Here is a 14603-nt window from a genome sequence, read left to right as displayed (position 1 = left end):
GGACGAGCAGCCAGTTCACACAGAAACAGGAGGTCATTAAACTACAGGAGGAGCAGCCAGTTCACACAGAAACAGGAGGTCATTAAACTACAGGAGGAGCAGCCAGTTCACTGAGAAACAGGAGGTCGTTAAACTACAGGAGGAGCAGCCAGTTCACTGAGAAACAGGAGGTTGTTAAACTACAGGAGGAGCAGCCAGTTCACTGACACTATATGTATATACTTTTATTTAGGTAATCCAGTACCATTACTTGTAATGGAGTATTAGGAAAATGGCATAAACAGTCAAGAGGAGACACTTAATCTAACAAACTCCGCCCCCTCCACACACACACACACACACACACACACACACACACACGCACTCTCATGGTAAACAAAGAGAATCTGGAAAACAAAAACAGGATTAGGGTTAACTGTGTGTGTGTGTGCGTGTGTGTAGCAGTGACTACTTTTTATATTTAAATCCTGCTCTCTGATTGGCTGTCAGATATGATACATGTTCAGGTTTTTATTGGATGGCTGTATATAAGTGATCCCTGTAGCTCCTCCCTCTGACTGTGACAGAGATGGTGTATGTGAACAGAGGAGTCACTCCGATCTTACACCGTGAGCAGAAGGTTCCTGTGAAATATTCAACATATGATGTGATGTTCACTTTGTTTTTCACTCACTTCATGTTATTTGAACACTTTCTGAGTCATCAGCAGTTTATTTTAATTGTTTTTTTAAATGAACTCTGCAGACATCGTCAGTATGAACTACAAACATCCTGGAGAACAGAAGAACATTTCTTTCTAAACCACTTGAGTGTTCTGTCTTCACTCAATGTTCTGCATATCTCCACCAGAACAACGTTCTTGACCACCACCAGGTTTCAAGGCAGGTCACTGAGCTGAGACCGCCCTCCTTGCCGTCACAGGAACTCTACACTGCTAGATCATCCTCCTCCTCAGTCGTCATCCTGCTGGACCTTTCAGCAGCATTTTACACAGTGAACCACCAGATCCCCCTCCCTACCCTCCAAGAAATGGGAGTCTCAGGCTCTGGACTCTTCCTGTTCACATCCTACCTCAAGGACCTTATAGGGTCACTTGGAGAGAAGCTGTGTCTGAACCTAAGCCTCACTACTGGGGTCCCTCAGGGTTCTGTTCTGAGTCCCCTCCTCTTTCCTCTTTACGCCAAGTCTCTTGACTCCGTTATTCACTCACATGGCTTTTCCTACCGCAGATATGCAGACGACACTCAACTAATTCTTTCCCTGGTCTCAAACCCAGCTGGCAGCCTGAACCTCTGCATGTCTGGCTGACATCTCACAGTGCAAACCACATCTCAGAATCATTTATAAAATAATGTTTCCCTCTTCTTTGGAAAAAATCCATTGTTGAAATTCAGATTAAAATGCTTTAACAGCGACTCCTGCAGGCAGGAGGGTACAGGGCTACAGCAAGCTAACTGGATGACGTTAAGCTAGCAGCAAGAACAGATTTGGACTGATTGGAGTGATTTTTAAGTTACGTTATGGATTTTGAGATCACTTTTCTAGATAAAAGTAAAACTATACACATTTTCAAAATTTATTTTTCAGTGATGTGTTTAAAAGTAGTTTGCAATTTGCACGTTATAAATAATTTTCTAATACGATACTGTATGAAATTATGAATCCCTTTACTGCCAGTTCGTCACACTGTGTTTTCCTTCTGTCCTCCGCAATTATTTGAGTCATATATACAGATATATATGTATGTATGTATGTATATACATACATGCTGGCCCTTTAAGAAAGGATGAGCTGACACCTAAACCCCCCCACCCCCTCCATCCTCCCTCCTCCAGCACATTGTTCTGTGGCTCCCGGCGAGCAGCGGCTTCCCCCCTCTGCTTCTGCCGCTGCTGCCGGCTACAGGAACAGACAAACAGACAGGCGGTCAGACAGACAGGTCTCCGGTGTGGACGGTAGCGGTTTGTAACGGGACTCTCTCTTTGTGTTAAACAGAGAATCAGAGAGGATCTCATGGATCCACCGGCTGACACATAAACGGAGACAAAGACCGAAGAGGACAGACAGACAGACAGGCAGACAGGCAGTCATACAGACGCTATGACCGGAGGCACGCGCCGCTGGACCGGCAGACACGAGCTCAGGTGAGTGGCGGACAGAACAAAGAGGCCGTGTCTTCCTTTCTTTGATTTCATCCCTCGCTGATGCTCCCACTCCCGTCGTCATGGCAACCATATCATAGTCTGAGGTCATGAGGAGACAAGGAGAGGAGAGGTCTTCCTTTTTATTTACAAAACAAATGTAAACAAACATGTGACATCATCAGTAAACAGAGTGACAGTAGTTTTTTACCATGATAATATTTACTTAATGTTCACTTACTGATGATATTGAATTGATAATGATTTTGGACTGATTCTGTGTTCTCTGATGCAGTTCTGGTTCAGCCTGATCCAGAATAAAATGTCAATAAATATAATAAAGTCTAGTGAAGAAACACAGACAGAAACCTCCAATAACTCTAAAGCAGAGAGCCATGTTATTCTTTTTATTATAATTAATTCAGTTGAAACAGTTTGAGAAAAGGTACCAATTTAACAGCTTCAATTTATTCTCAAAATATTAGTACTTTTTTCTTGAATTATTACGACTTTTTCAATATTATGAGTTTATTCTTTCATTCTGTTTTTTTAATATTATTTCCAAAATATTGCAACTTTTGTTCCAAATTGATTGTGACTGTTTTCTCCTAAATGTTCAACTTTGTCCAAATATTCTGACTTCTTGCTGCAGGTTTTGTCAAAACATCACAACAAATATTTTGACTTTCTTGATTTGTCAACATATCTGAACAGTGACTGCTGTTTGTTCATGTTGTGGCTGTGATGAACTCTGCAGCCTGCAGGGGGCGCAGACATGAGGTCATACTGATAGCTCTTCATATTTCACTCTCTCTCTTTTCTCCTGTTGCCTCGAGGGTCTCTCGACTGCCTGCTGAAGGTACAAAGACTGTGTGTGTGTGTGTGTGTGTGTGTGTGTGTGTAAGAGAGAGAGATCAGTGAACCCATCTGTCAATCAAAGGCTGGGGGGTGGGGTTTCTACTGTCATAGAAATAGTCTGTAAAAAGCTTGTAACTGTTTTCATGTTTTTAAGGAAATCAGCTTCCTGACAGAGAGACAGGAAACACACACACAAGCAAGCAGCAGTGTCTGTGTGTGTGTGTGTGTGTGTGTGTGTGTGTGTGTGTTTGTTGTGTGTCCTACTTTTTTCTCTTTGTTTGACGGCTTCATTGAAAAAACACAAAGACAATATGAAGACATGAACATAAGAAAAGGGAAGAGATATTTATAGAAAACTGGACTTCATATCGACACAAAAGAAACAAAGAAATAAAGAGAAATGTTAAATGATACAACAAAGAAAACACATTTATATGAATACAAGTGTATTAATGTAATGTAGAAAAAGACAAAGAAATCAATGAAATGAATCAATATTTTTGGTCATTATTCTGAATATTGCTTATAAAAACAGAACATGTGAATTTATTACATGTGGAACAACATCAGAATCAGACTCAGAAATACTTTATTGATCCCTGGGGGGAAACTGTACAGTACTGGTGCTCCCATTCAAGTGTAGAAAGCAGCATAAGGTTAGAAATAAAAGTATGTACAAAATATAAAAATAAAAATATACACATTTACAATATTTAAGTGAAAAATAAAAGTAAAAATATACACAACAGCAATGTAAATGTTTGTCTATATATATATGTATGAATTGCACTTTTAAGAATAAGTAAGTAATAGTGAATAGTGTAGTATATGTAGAGTCAGAACCCTTCTGAAGTTGGCAGGTCTCTGTGCAGTAGCTGAAGTCCGTGGTGTAGATGGTGAAGAGGAAGGGAGAGAGGACAGTCCCCTGCAGAGCCCCGGTGTTGCTGACCACTCTGTCTGACACACAGTGTTGTAAGCGCACATACTGTGGTCTGCCAGTCAGGTAGTTGACAATCCAGGACACGAGGGGGGCATCCACCTGCATCTCCGTCAGCTTCTCACCCAGTAGAGCCGGATGGATGGTGTTGAATGCACTGGAGAAGTCAAAAAACATGACTCTCACAGTGCTCACCGGCTTATCCAGGTGGGTGTAGACGCGGTTGAGCAGGTAGATGATGGCATCTTCAACTCCAAGTTGGGGCTGATAGGCGAACTGAAGGGGGTCCAAGTGTGGCTTGACCATGGGCCTGAGCTGCTCTAGGACGAGTCTCTCCAGGGTCTTTATGATGTGGGAGGTCAGTGCCACGGGTCTGTAGTCCTTGGAGCCACTGGGATGCGGCGTCTTCGGCACAGGAACGAGGCAGGACATCTTCCACAGCACGGGGACCCTCTGAAGACTCAGGCTGTTGAAAAACAGATTCAGTTTGTTGGCCTGGTCCACACTGCCTTCAGCTCCTCTGTTGTTGGTTGGCCTGTAACCCGTGATGGTCCTCATTCCACTCCAGACCTCTCTGATATTGTTCTTCCTCCTGTACTTCTCCTTGGCCTCCCTGATCTTCACCTTCAGTTCCCCCTGGATCGTTCTCACCTCCTCCCTGTTGCCAGCTCTGAAAGCCCTCTTCTTTTCATTCAGGATGGCCTTGATGTCCTTTGTCACCCATGGCTTGTTATTTGAATAACAATGGACAGTCCTTGCTGGGACAGTGGAGTCCACACAGAAGTTGATGTAATCCGTGATGCACTCTGTGAGCCCATCAGAATCAGAATCAGAATCAGAATCAGAAACTGTTTATTGCCAAGTAACATACATTACAAGGAATTTGCTGTGGTCTGAAGGTGCTATTGTTTTGATAACAAATAAGTAGAATATAAAAGCTAAAATAAGAATAAGAATAAAAATAAATAAATAAATAAGATAAGATAAATAACAACAGTGCAGTGACCAGAATAAAGTAAAGTGTCCAGATAAAGTGTCCAGTAGGGGGTGGGTGCGTTAATGTAACGCAGTGGGGACAGGGGTGATGTACGTTAATATAACGTATAGCTTGTGTTTGTGTTCTGGGGGGGGGGGGGGGGGGGGGGGGGGTCAGTGAGAGTTTGTCAGGTTGACTGCAGAGGGGAAGAAACTGTTTTTGTGGCGGGAGGTTTTGGTCCTGATGGACCGCAGCCTCCTGCCAGAGGGGAGGGGGTCGAACAGATGGTGTCTGGGGTGGGAGGGGTCGGCAGCGATCTTCCCTGCTCTCCTCAGGGTCCTGGAGGAGTACAGGTCCTGAAGAGATGGGAGGTTGCAGCCGATCACCCTCTCTGCAGAGCGGATGATACGCTGCAGTCTGCGTCTGTCCTTGGTGGAGGCAGCAGCGTACCAGACGGTGATGGAGGAGGTGAGGATGGACTCTATGATGGCAGTGTAGAAGTGAACCAGCATTTTTTGTGGCAGGTTAAACTTCCTCAGCTGCCTCAGGAAGTACATCCTCTGTTGGGCTTTCTTGATGAGGGAGCTGATGTTCAGCTCCCACCGGAGGTCCTGGCTGATGATGGAGCCCAGGAAACGGAAGGACTCCACAGTGTCCACTGGAGAGTCACACAGGGTGATGGGGGCGGGTGGGGCTGCGCTCTTCCTAAAGTCAACAACCATCTCCACTGTCTTTGAAGCGTTAAGCTCCAGGTTGTTGCTGTTGCACCAGGTCACCAGGTGGTCAATCTCCCACCTGTAGGCAGACTCATCCTCACCAGAGATGAGTCCGATGAGGGTGGTGTCGTCCGCGAACTTCAGGAGCTTGACAGACTGGTGACTGGAGATGCAGCTGTTGGTGTAGAGGGAGAAGAGTAGGGGAGAAAGAACGCAGCCTTGAGGGGAGCCGGTGCTGATCGTCCGCGAATCTGAGACGTGTTTCCCCAGCTTCACGTGCTGCTTCCTGTCAGACAGGAAATCTGTGATCCACCTGCAGGTGGGGTCAGGCACGTTGAGCTGGGAGAGCTTGTCCTGAAGAAGAGCCGGGACGATCGTGTTGAAGGCAGAGCTGAAGTCCACAAACAGGATCCTGGCATAGGATCCTGCAGAGTCCAGGTGCTGGAGGATGAAGTGTAGAGCCAGGTTGACGGCGTCGTCTACAGACCTGTTGGCTCTGTAGGCGAACTGCAGGGGGTCCAGCAGAGAGTCTGTGATGGATTTGACGTGGGACAGGACCAGGCGTTCAAATGATTTCATGACCACAGAGGTCAGGGCGACGGGTCTGTAGTCATTTAATCCTGTGGGCCCTGGTTTTTTGGGGACGGGGATGATGGTGGAGGCCTTGAAGCAGGCTGGCTCATGGCATGTCTCCAGTGAGGTGTTGAAGATGTCCGTGAACACCGGAGACAGCTGATCGGCGCAGCGCTTCAGGCAGGATGGGGAGATGGAGTCTGGTCCAGCAGCTTTACGCGGGTTTTGTCTCTTGAAGAGTCTGTTCACATCTCTTTCAAGGACAGACAGAGGTGTCGATGCTGGAGGAGTGGGGGGCGCTGTGGGGGGCAGCTGTGGTGGTAGGAGGTGTGAGAGTTCAGCCCCAGGTGTGATGAGGGGGTTGGGGCTGTTGGGCTGGAGCTGGTGGCTGATGGTGTGGGGGATGGTGTCAGGACTGTCCCATTGTCTTTCAAAGCGACAGTAGAAGTCGTTGAGGCTGTTGGCGAGGCGTCGGTCGTTAGCAGAGTTGGGGGCTCTTGGATTGTAGTTGGTGATCTGCCTGAGCCCCCTCCACACAGAAGCAGAGTTGTTGGAGGAGAACTGGTCTTGTAGTCTCTCTGAGTACAGTCGTTTAGCTTCCCTCACCGCCTTGCTAAACTTGTACTTGGCTTCCTTAAACTCAGCTCTGTTGCCACTCTTAAACGCCTCTTCCTTTTCCAACCTCAGCTGTCGCAGTCTTGCTGTGAACCAGGGTTTCTCGTTGTTATAACTCACCCTGGTCCGAGTTGGTACGCAGCAGTCCTCACAGAAGCTGATATATGAAGTGACAGCCTCTGTGTACTCATCCAGACTGTTGGTAGCAGTCCTGAAAACATCCCAGTCAGTACAGTCCAAACACGCCTTCAGGTCCTCTGCAGCTTCACTGGTCCACTTCTTCGAAGTTCTCACAACAGGCTTAGAAAGTTTTAATTTCTGCCTGTATGCAGGAATCAGGTGGACCATGTCGTGGTCAGAGTGTCCCAGTGCAGCGCGGGAGACGGCGTGAAAAGCGTTACTGACTGTGGTGTAACAGTGATCCAGAGTGTTCCCCTCCCTGGTTGGGCATTTAATAAACTGTTTGTATTTTGGGAGTTCGTGTCTGAGGTTACCTTTGTTTAAGTCACCGAGGACAATAACTAAGGAGTCTGTTGGTCTGCTCCGTTTCCAGTATCTGGTAGGCGAGTGCGCGCTGTGCGTCCTGCACGTTGGCCTCCGGTGGAATGTAAACACCGACCAATGTCCTCTCCATGCGGCTCACAGAGTGCCTGCCAGTCAGTCACCTCAAAACATCCCTGAAGTGTCTCATAAGCCTCCTCTGACCATCTCCTCACTGTCCTTGTGGTTGCAGGCTGGCTCGTCACCATGAGGCACATAACAGGGGTTGAGGTGCACTAGGTTGTAGTCTGACCTACCTAGAGGGGGAGGGGAGAGGAGCTGTATACATCCCTCACGTTAGCATACAGCAAGTCCAGGGTCCCCTCCTCTCTAGTAGGACAGCTCACATACTGAGTGAAGGTGGGAAGTGTCTTTGGCGACACGGCTTATATCTTCTCTTCTCCATAAGCCTCTGCTGTCTCGACCCACCTCTCTTCCCTCGTCGCTTCGTTCCCCCTCTGCATCCTCTGTGTGTTTTTCTCCAGGTTTCAGCGGGGATCTCCGATGTTCTGGTCTCCAAGCCGGCCGGCTTCAGAGCGATCAGCTGATCTCTGGAGTAAACAATGCGGCCAAGAAGTTGCTGCGTGACTGTCCAATGTTTGAATGAAAGTAATTCCAGAGTGAAAAAAAGTACCAGAACTCTCTCCACCAGCATGCTTTGAGAGGGCGCAACCTCGAAAGTCAGTACTTAAAAAAGTTTGGAGTTAAATAAAAAGAATAAAGAAGAAAAGTACGAAAAAGAAGAAAAGGAGCGACTGTAACAGGCTGCATGCACGGTCGGCGAATGTTCACTAACGTGTTTTAAATTCAGTAAATATGACTTTCAGATATAAATCATGTCAAACATGAAATGTGAAAACTGTACTACAAGTATGGGACAGAAATAATGTTTCACATGTGAAACTCATGTTATTACACATAAAATGTCACATGTGAACGTATCACAGGGATTCACACTATATGTGAAATATAAAAAATATGTGGGAATGTGTGGAACATTATTACTATTTTTCATATGCAAAGTTAAATATTAAACATTTCACATAATTGATTAATAATGAAATATTTCACATGCGCTGAAAACAAAGCGTGTCAAAAAATTCTAGAATAACATGAATGTGATGCAGCAGGAAAAACAATCTGAGAACAAGATACTCAAGATGCAGTTCTAAAGAGGGCTGAAAAGGGGTCAATCAGGACTGTTCTGGGTGCAACAGGGCCAAAGACAACTAAACTGGTGCCCTTACATGGCAACACAACGCAGGTGGTCTACTTTGGTACCAATACTGGGGGCTAAAAGGAACCTGTAACGGAATGGGTAACCTTTGTCTTTGGTTCTGCTTTTGTTTTCACTGTTCTCTGCTTTGTGTTCTACTCAGGAGGTAATACTCAATCCAAGTTCGGTGGAAACAGGGCTAAAGATGCATGAACTGGTTCTGAGACAGGGTCATCCAGGTCCTGGTTGGGATACTCTGACCCCAGCAGGCCTAAGACTGCTGCTGATGCTGCATTCATGTAATGTCAGCGCAATGGGAAGAACGGGAAAAACTTAGACTTAGACTTTAATAATTCCACAGCGGGGAAATTTACAAGTCACAGCAGCAAAGACAGAAAGGTGCAGAAACACACAGCAGACAGCACTGTGTCAATAAGAATTAGAAGTATTTAAAAAAAAAAAAGAAAAACAATACACAAATAATAAATACAGATATAAAAAATATGGGGGGCAAAAATAAATATATACACGGAAAATATAAAGTATGTACAAATTTATGTGCAGTTGAACAATGCCAAAGCTACCACAGTGCTACCACAGTGTCATAAAAAGTCCGGAGCAGGGTTATGTTGTGGACTGGTGACAATCTGGTGTTAATAAGGAAGGGGACGAGCAGGGGGGTGGAGTGGAGGGCAGCTCGGGGAGGTGCGAAGAGGGGGCAGGATAGGTGGGGGAGGGAGACTGGGCAGAATCGAATCTGTTGAAAAACAGGTTCAGTTGGTTAGCCCAGTCCCTGTCTCCACTGTCCTGGTGTCTCCCCTCACCTTTTCCATGTCCAGAGATCTTCTTAAGTCCTCTCCAGACATCCCTGGTGTTGTTCTGCCCCAGATGTTCCTCCAGTTTCCTCCAGTAGCTCTCCTTGCCCTTCCTTATTTGTTGCCGGAGCCGCTTCTGGATGCTCCGCATCTGCTCTTTGTCCCCCGACCTAAAGGCCCTCTTCTTTTCATTCAGCAGGGCCTTAATGTCAGGGGTCACCCAGGGTTTGTTGTTAGGAAAACACTGTACCTTCTTGGAAGGCACCGTATTCTCCACACAGAAGTTGAAATAGTCCGTAATGCAGTGGGTCAAACTGTCCTCCCCATGAGGGCTGCAGAGTGCTTCCCAGTCTGTTTTTTCAAAGCAGTCCCTGAGCCTTGCACTGGCCTCCTCAGACCACACCATCACTGACCTCTCCACAGGTGTATGTTTATTCACCAGGGGGGTGTAGTCCGGAAGGAAGCGAACAAGGTTGTGATCAGATCGGCCAAGCGGGGGGAGGGGGAGTGAGGTGTATGCATCCTTGGTGTTTGCATACAGTAGGTCCAGAGTTTCATTGTCCCTGGTGTGGCATTTCACATATTGGGTGAAGGTGGGGAGAGAAGCAGACAGGGAAGCGTGATTGAAGTCACCGGAGATGAGGAGGAGGGCTTGGGGGTGCCGAGTCTGTAGCTGAGCGAGTGTGAATGAGCTCGCAGGCTGCAGCAGCATCGGCCGATGGAGAGATGTACACAGTTATAGCAATAACATGCGTGAACTCCCTCGGGAGGTAGTATGGCCGAATACCAACACTGACTTTGTTCATCTTGTTCTACAGACAAATCATTAACAGGTAACAGAAGATTACGGTGCAGGATGCGCAATATTCGATCTCCTGTTTCTGTACACAGGTCCATCTCCAATCTTTTCAACAACCTTATGAATTTTCCTTTCCCAGTATGCACAAAGTTTGCCTGGGCCACCTCTCTCTGACAGATTTCTCACAAGCACCCTATCTCCAGGCTGCAGCACCATGCCTTTCACATGTTTATCATAGTGATTTTTCCCTTTTGCTGAATTCTTTCCACTGTTCTCTGAAGCAATCTTGTATGCCTCTTGCATGCGAGAAGCCCATTTTCCTGTACAAAAACTGCTGTGGACTCTCTTTGTCTTGCTGCTTAGCATTACTTAGCTCTTGAAAAAGCTCAGTGCTATTTTTGTCTCTAATGTGTGCGCGGAGAAACCGCTTTAGCTCATCAACAGTTAAGTCACTTTTATTAGTCAACATCTCTCTGAATGTACCAGGTTTGGTGATCTTAATCACAATGCGAATTACCTCTGGCTCGGCAACCCCTTCTTGCAACCCTTCATCAATTTGTTTACAAAGGCTGCTGTATGACATGTCAGAACCAACATCAGATATTTGTCCACCATGTAGCTTAAACTCTCTACGTGGGAGCAGAGCTGCAACATCATTCAACTTCACTACTTGATCTCCCATACTGGAGGAGAGACTCACCCTACCAAGGGCACCACCCGCACCTGCTGTGGATGACTTGGCTGACAAGACATTACCCTTGACGGGCAAGCCGCTGTCTCTTGTGGTCTGGATGGGGGGGGTGGAGCCTCCTGGTTGCTGGACTGCTGAATCTCCCACCTCATGGAACGTGGCTGGCTTGGCTCCTGTCACTCAGCAGATCAAGGTGAAGGAGTTGAGCCATGCCTCCATCTTCAAGGGCCAGAAGCTTCTCGCTTCTTATGTAATCGATGATTAGGTCATACAGTTCTGGTTCACTCATGTAATCCATTTCGCTGGATTCATAGCCATCCTCAATAGCACTGGCAATCGTCAGTAATTGACTTGCACTCAAAGTGATAAGTCTCTTCTGAATCTGGAAGACCAGCGTTCGCCGTGGGCTGACAGTAGCCATGACGTTTCACAGTTGGCCTCCGCTCTCTGGACGATGCACTGGGTTGCAGCCTTGGACACAGGTTAACACTAGATCATCCCGGATGAGCCCCCAATTGTTACCGGCACCAGACCTAGGGGAAATCTAGGCCGGTAGCAAAGGTTACACAGGCTGAGGAGCACTGTGTAACCAAATATCAGCTGTGGATTAATGAGAGAGAGGACCAAAGTTAGCTTCTTGCTCCAGCCACAGCGTATTTATTTCTGAGCTGCGCACGAGCTGAGCTGACACTTAAAACGTCTCCCTACTGGATCCACAGAGGCATCAGAGTGCCACCTACTGTTATGGAGGAGTATTACCCTTAAATTCCGACTGTCAAAATGTTAGTGTTAGATTGGTACAATAATAAACAAAAATTAAGGGGGGTGTCTGTTTCCACATAAAAAACTAAACCTGTAGCCTTTCCATCCTACTACACCAGCTGTGGTGAACAGTTTGTTGACATGTCTGTAGCTACTTTGATCAAGTGGGAGGAATCATCAGAGATTTCTCATATCTCTGACTGTGAATTAGAAGTTGGAGGCTGACGTGAATGTTTTTTCCCACTTGGCTGTTTGTAATTATGGTTTAAACGATATGACATAAACGCAGCCTTAATGAGGTTAGCTAAACTGGTTCCAAGTTGGATTAAACAGGTCTTCAGAGAGGTCTGAATGGGACCAAAAAGTACCATTTTCCAGTTCATTCAGGGTTCATAACAGATCCAAAGAGTGCTGTGTGTGTGTCCTTGAAAGAATCCGTCAGGGAGAAAAGGGGCCAAATAGGACAAATTATTCCAATGAAGGGTCATCATGGCCGACTTTACTGCCAATCAGGGCTGAAGAGGACCTGTGTGGTCTCACCTGTCTGTCTGTCTGTCTGTCCAGGTAGCCCAGTGCTGAGGTGAGGCAACTTGAGGTTGGTGGTTGCCATGGTGCCCAGGCCGTCGTCAGGGGAGCTGTGGGGGCTCCACTTGATGCCCCCCCGCATCCAGGTGGACTGCTGCCTACCCAATGGTACCACTTTGTTCTACCCTGTTTGATTCTGTTCTATCCTGTTCCATTCTGTCCTATCCTGCTCTATTGCATTCTATTATATCCTGTTCTATCCTTCTCTATCCTGTTCTATCATGCTCTATCCTGTTTTATTCTATCCTTCTCTATCCTGTTCCATCCTTCTCTATCCTGTTCTATTCAGAATCAGAAATCAGAAATGGGAAATATTTTATTGATCCCCGGGGGGAAATTTTACAGTACTGGTGCTCCCATTCAAGATTAGAAAGCAGCATGAATTTAGAAATAAAGTATGTACAAAATATAAAAATAAGAAATAGAGAATAAAAAATTATACACATTTACAATATTTAAGTGAAAATAAAAGTTAAAAATATATACAGCAGGAATGTATATGTACGTCTATATATATAATATATATGGCACTTTCTGTCATTTGAGAATAAGTAATAGTGAGGTTGTATATTTAGAATATTTCCAGTCTGTTTCTTCTGAGTGTCTGACACTCAGAGGGAGAAGTTGAACAGTTTGATGGCCACAGGCAGGAATGATTTCCTGTGGCGCTCTGTTGTACATTTGGGAAGAATGAGTCTCCCACTGAAGCTGCTCTTGTGTCCGACCAGTACGTCATGGAGAGGATGTGAAACATTGTCCAAGATGCCCCGCAGCTTGGACAGCATCCTCCTCTCTGTCACCACTGTCAGAGAATCCAGCTCCACCCCAACAACGTCACTGGCCTTGTGGATCAGTTTGTTGAGTCTGTTGGAGTCCGCCACCCTCAGCATGCAACAGCATAGAGGATAGCACTGGCCACCACAGACTCATAAAACATCCTTAGCATATTCCGGCAGATGTTGAAGGACCTCAGCCGCCTCAGAAAATAGAGACGGCTCTGGCCCTTCTTGTAGAGAGCATTATTGTTCTTTACCCAGTCCAGTTTATTGTCAATGTGAACTCCCTGGTACTTGTAATCCTCGACAATGTCCACACTGACCCCCTGGATGGAAACAGGGGTCATCTGCACCTCAGATCCACAGTCAGCTCCTTTGTCTTTGTCACGTTGAGCTGCAGGTGGTTCTGCTTGCACCATGTGACAAAGTTGTCCACAGCAGCCCTGTACTCCTCCTCATCACCCTTACTGATACATCCAACTACTGCTGAGTCGTCAGAAACCTTCTGAACATGGCAGGTCTCTGTGCAGTAGCTGAAGTCGAGGCAGGACGTCTTACACAGCACGGGGACCCTCTGAAGACTCAGGCTTATGTTGAAGACATGGTGGAGTACTTCACATAGCTGGGGGGCACAGGCTTCAAGCACCCTGGGGCTGACACCATCAGGGCCCCCAGCCTTGTTTGAGTGGAGTATCATCAGCTGTCTCCTAACATGGTCAGCAGTGAAGCACACTGTAGAGGTGACCGGCGGGGGAGGGGTGGTGTCGTCAGGTGGAAAAGTGCCGTCAGCCTGGTGATTGGAGAATGAGGTGTGAGTAAAGCTCTCACAGGGGGTTGGGGGGCTGTGAGGAGCAGGAGGGGGAGGGGGGGGGGGTGGAATAGGTGAAGGTTGGAGGCAGACAGCAGAAGAGTCGGGGGGGCAGGGCCCACAGTGTCAAATCTGTTGAAAAACAGATTCAGTTTGTTGGCCCGGTCCACACTGCCTTCAATTCCTCTGTTGTTGGTTGACCTGTAACCCGTGATGGTCCTCATTCTACTCCAGACCTCTCTGATGTTGTTCCACTGGAGTTTCCACTCCAGCTTCCCCCTGGATCGTTCTCACCTCCTCCCTGTTGCCAGCTCTGAAGGCCCTCTTCTTTTCATTCAGGATGGCCTTGATGTCCTTTGTCACCCATGGCTTGTTATTTGAATAACAATGGACAGTCCTTGCTGGGACAGTGGAGTCCACACAGAAGTTGATGTAATCCGTGATGCACTCTGTGAGCCCATCAATGTCCTCTTCATGAGACTCAGAGTGCCTGCCAGTCAGTCACCTCAAAACATCTCTGAAGTGTCTCATAAGCCTCCTCCTCCTCACTGTCCTTATGGTTGCAGGCTGGCTCTTCACCAGAGGCACATAACAGGGGCTGAGGTGCACTAGGTTATGGTCTGACCTACCCAGAGGGGGAGGGGAGAGGAGCTGTATGCATCCTTCACGTTAGCATACAGCAAGTCCAGGGTCGTCTCCTCTCTAGTAGGACAGCTCACACACTGAGTGAAGGTGGGAAGCGTCTTTGCCATGGTGACGTGGTTGAAGTCACCCAAAATAGCAATGAATGCATTC

The 14603-nt window shown here is 46.8% G+C and overlaps 1 protein-coding gene across 1 annotated transcript in view; it reads left to right on the top strand.

Moving 5' to 3' along the window:
• The first annotated feature begins 12247 nt into the window (after positions 1-12247).
• LOC139305588 (phosphatidylinositol 4,5-bisphosphate 3-kinase catalytic subunit alpha isoform-like) overlaps positions 12248-14603 on the top strand; it is a 35388-nt gene continuing 33032 nt past the window's right edge. The window contains exon 1 of the mRNA XM_070929473.1: positions 12248-12332. Coding sequence (XP_070785574.1) covers positions 12248-12332 — 85 coding nt within the window. The remainder of the gene's footprint in view (positions 12333-14603) is intronic.

The sequence above is a fragment of the Enoplosus armatus genome, chromosome 23, assembly GCF_043641665.1.
Source record: "Enoplosus armatus isolate fEnoArm2 chromosome 23, fEnoArm2.hap1, whole genome shotgun sequence".
Taxonomy (NCBI): domain Eukaryota; kingdom Metazoa; phylum Chordata; class Actinopteri; order Centrarchiformes; family Enoplosidae; genus Enoplosus; species Enoplosus armatus.
The sequence above is the reverse complement of the archived record's forward strand: the minus strand, read 5'-3'. Positions and strand labels throughout refer to the sequence as shown.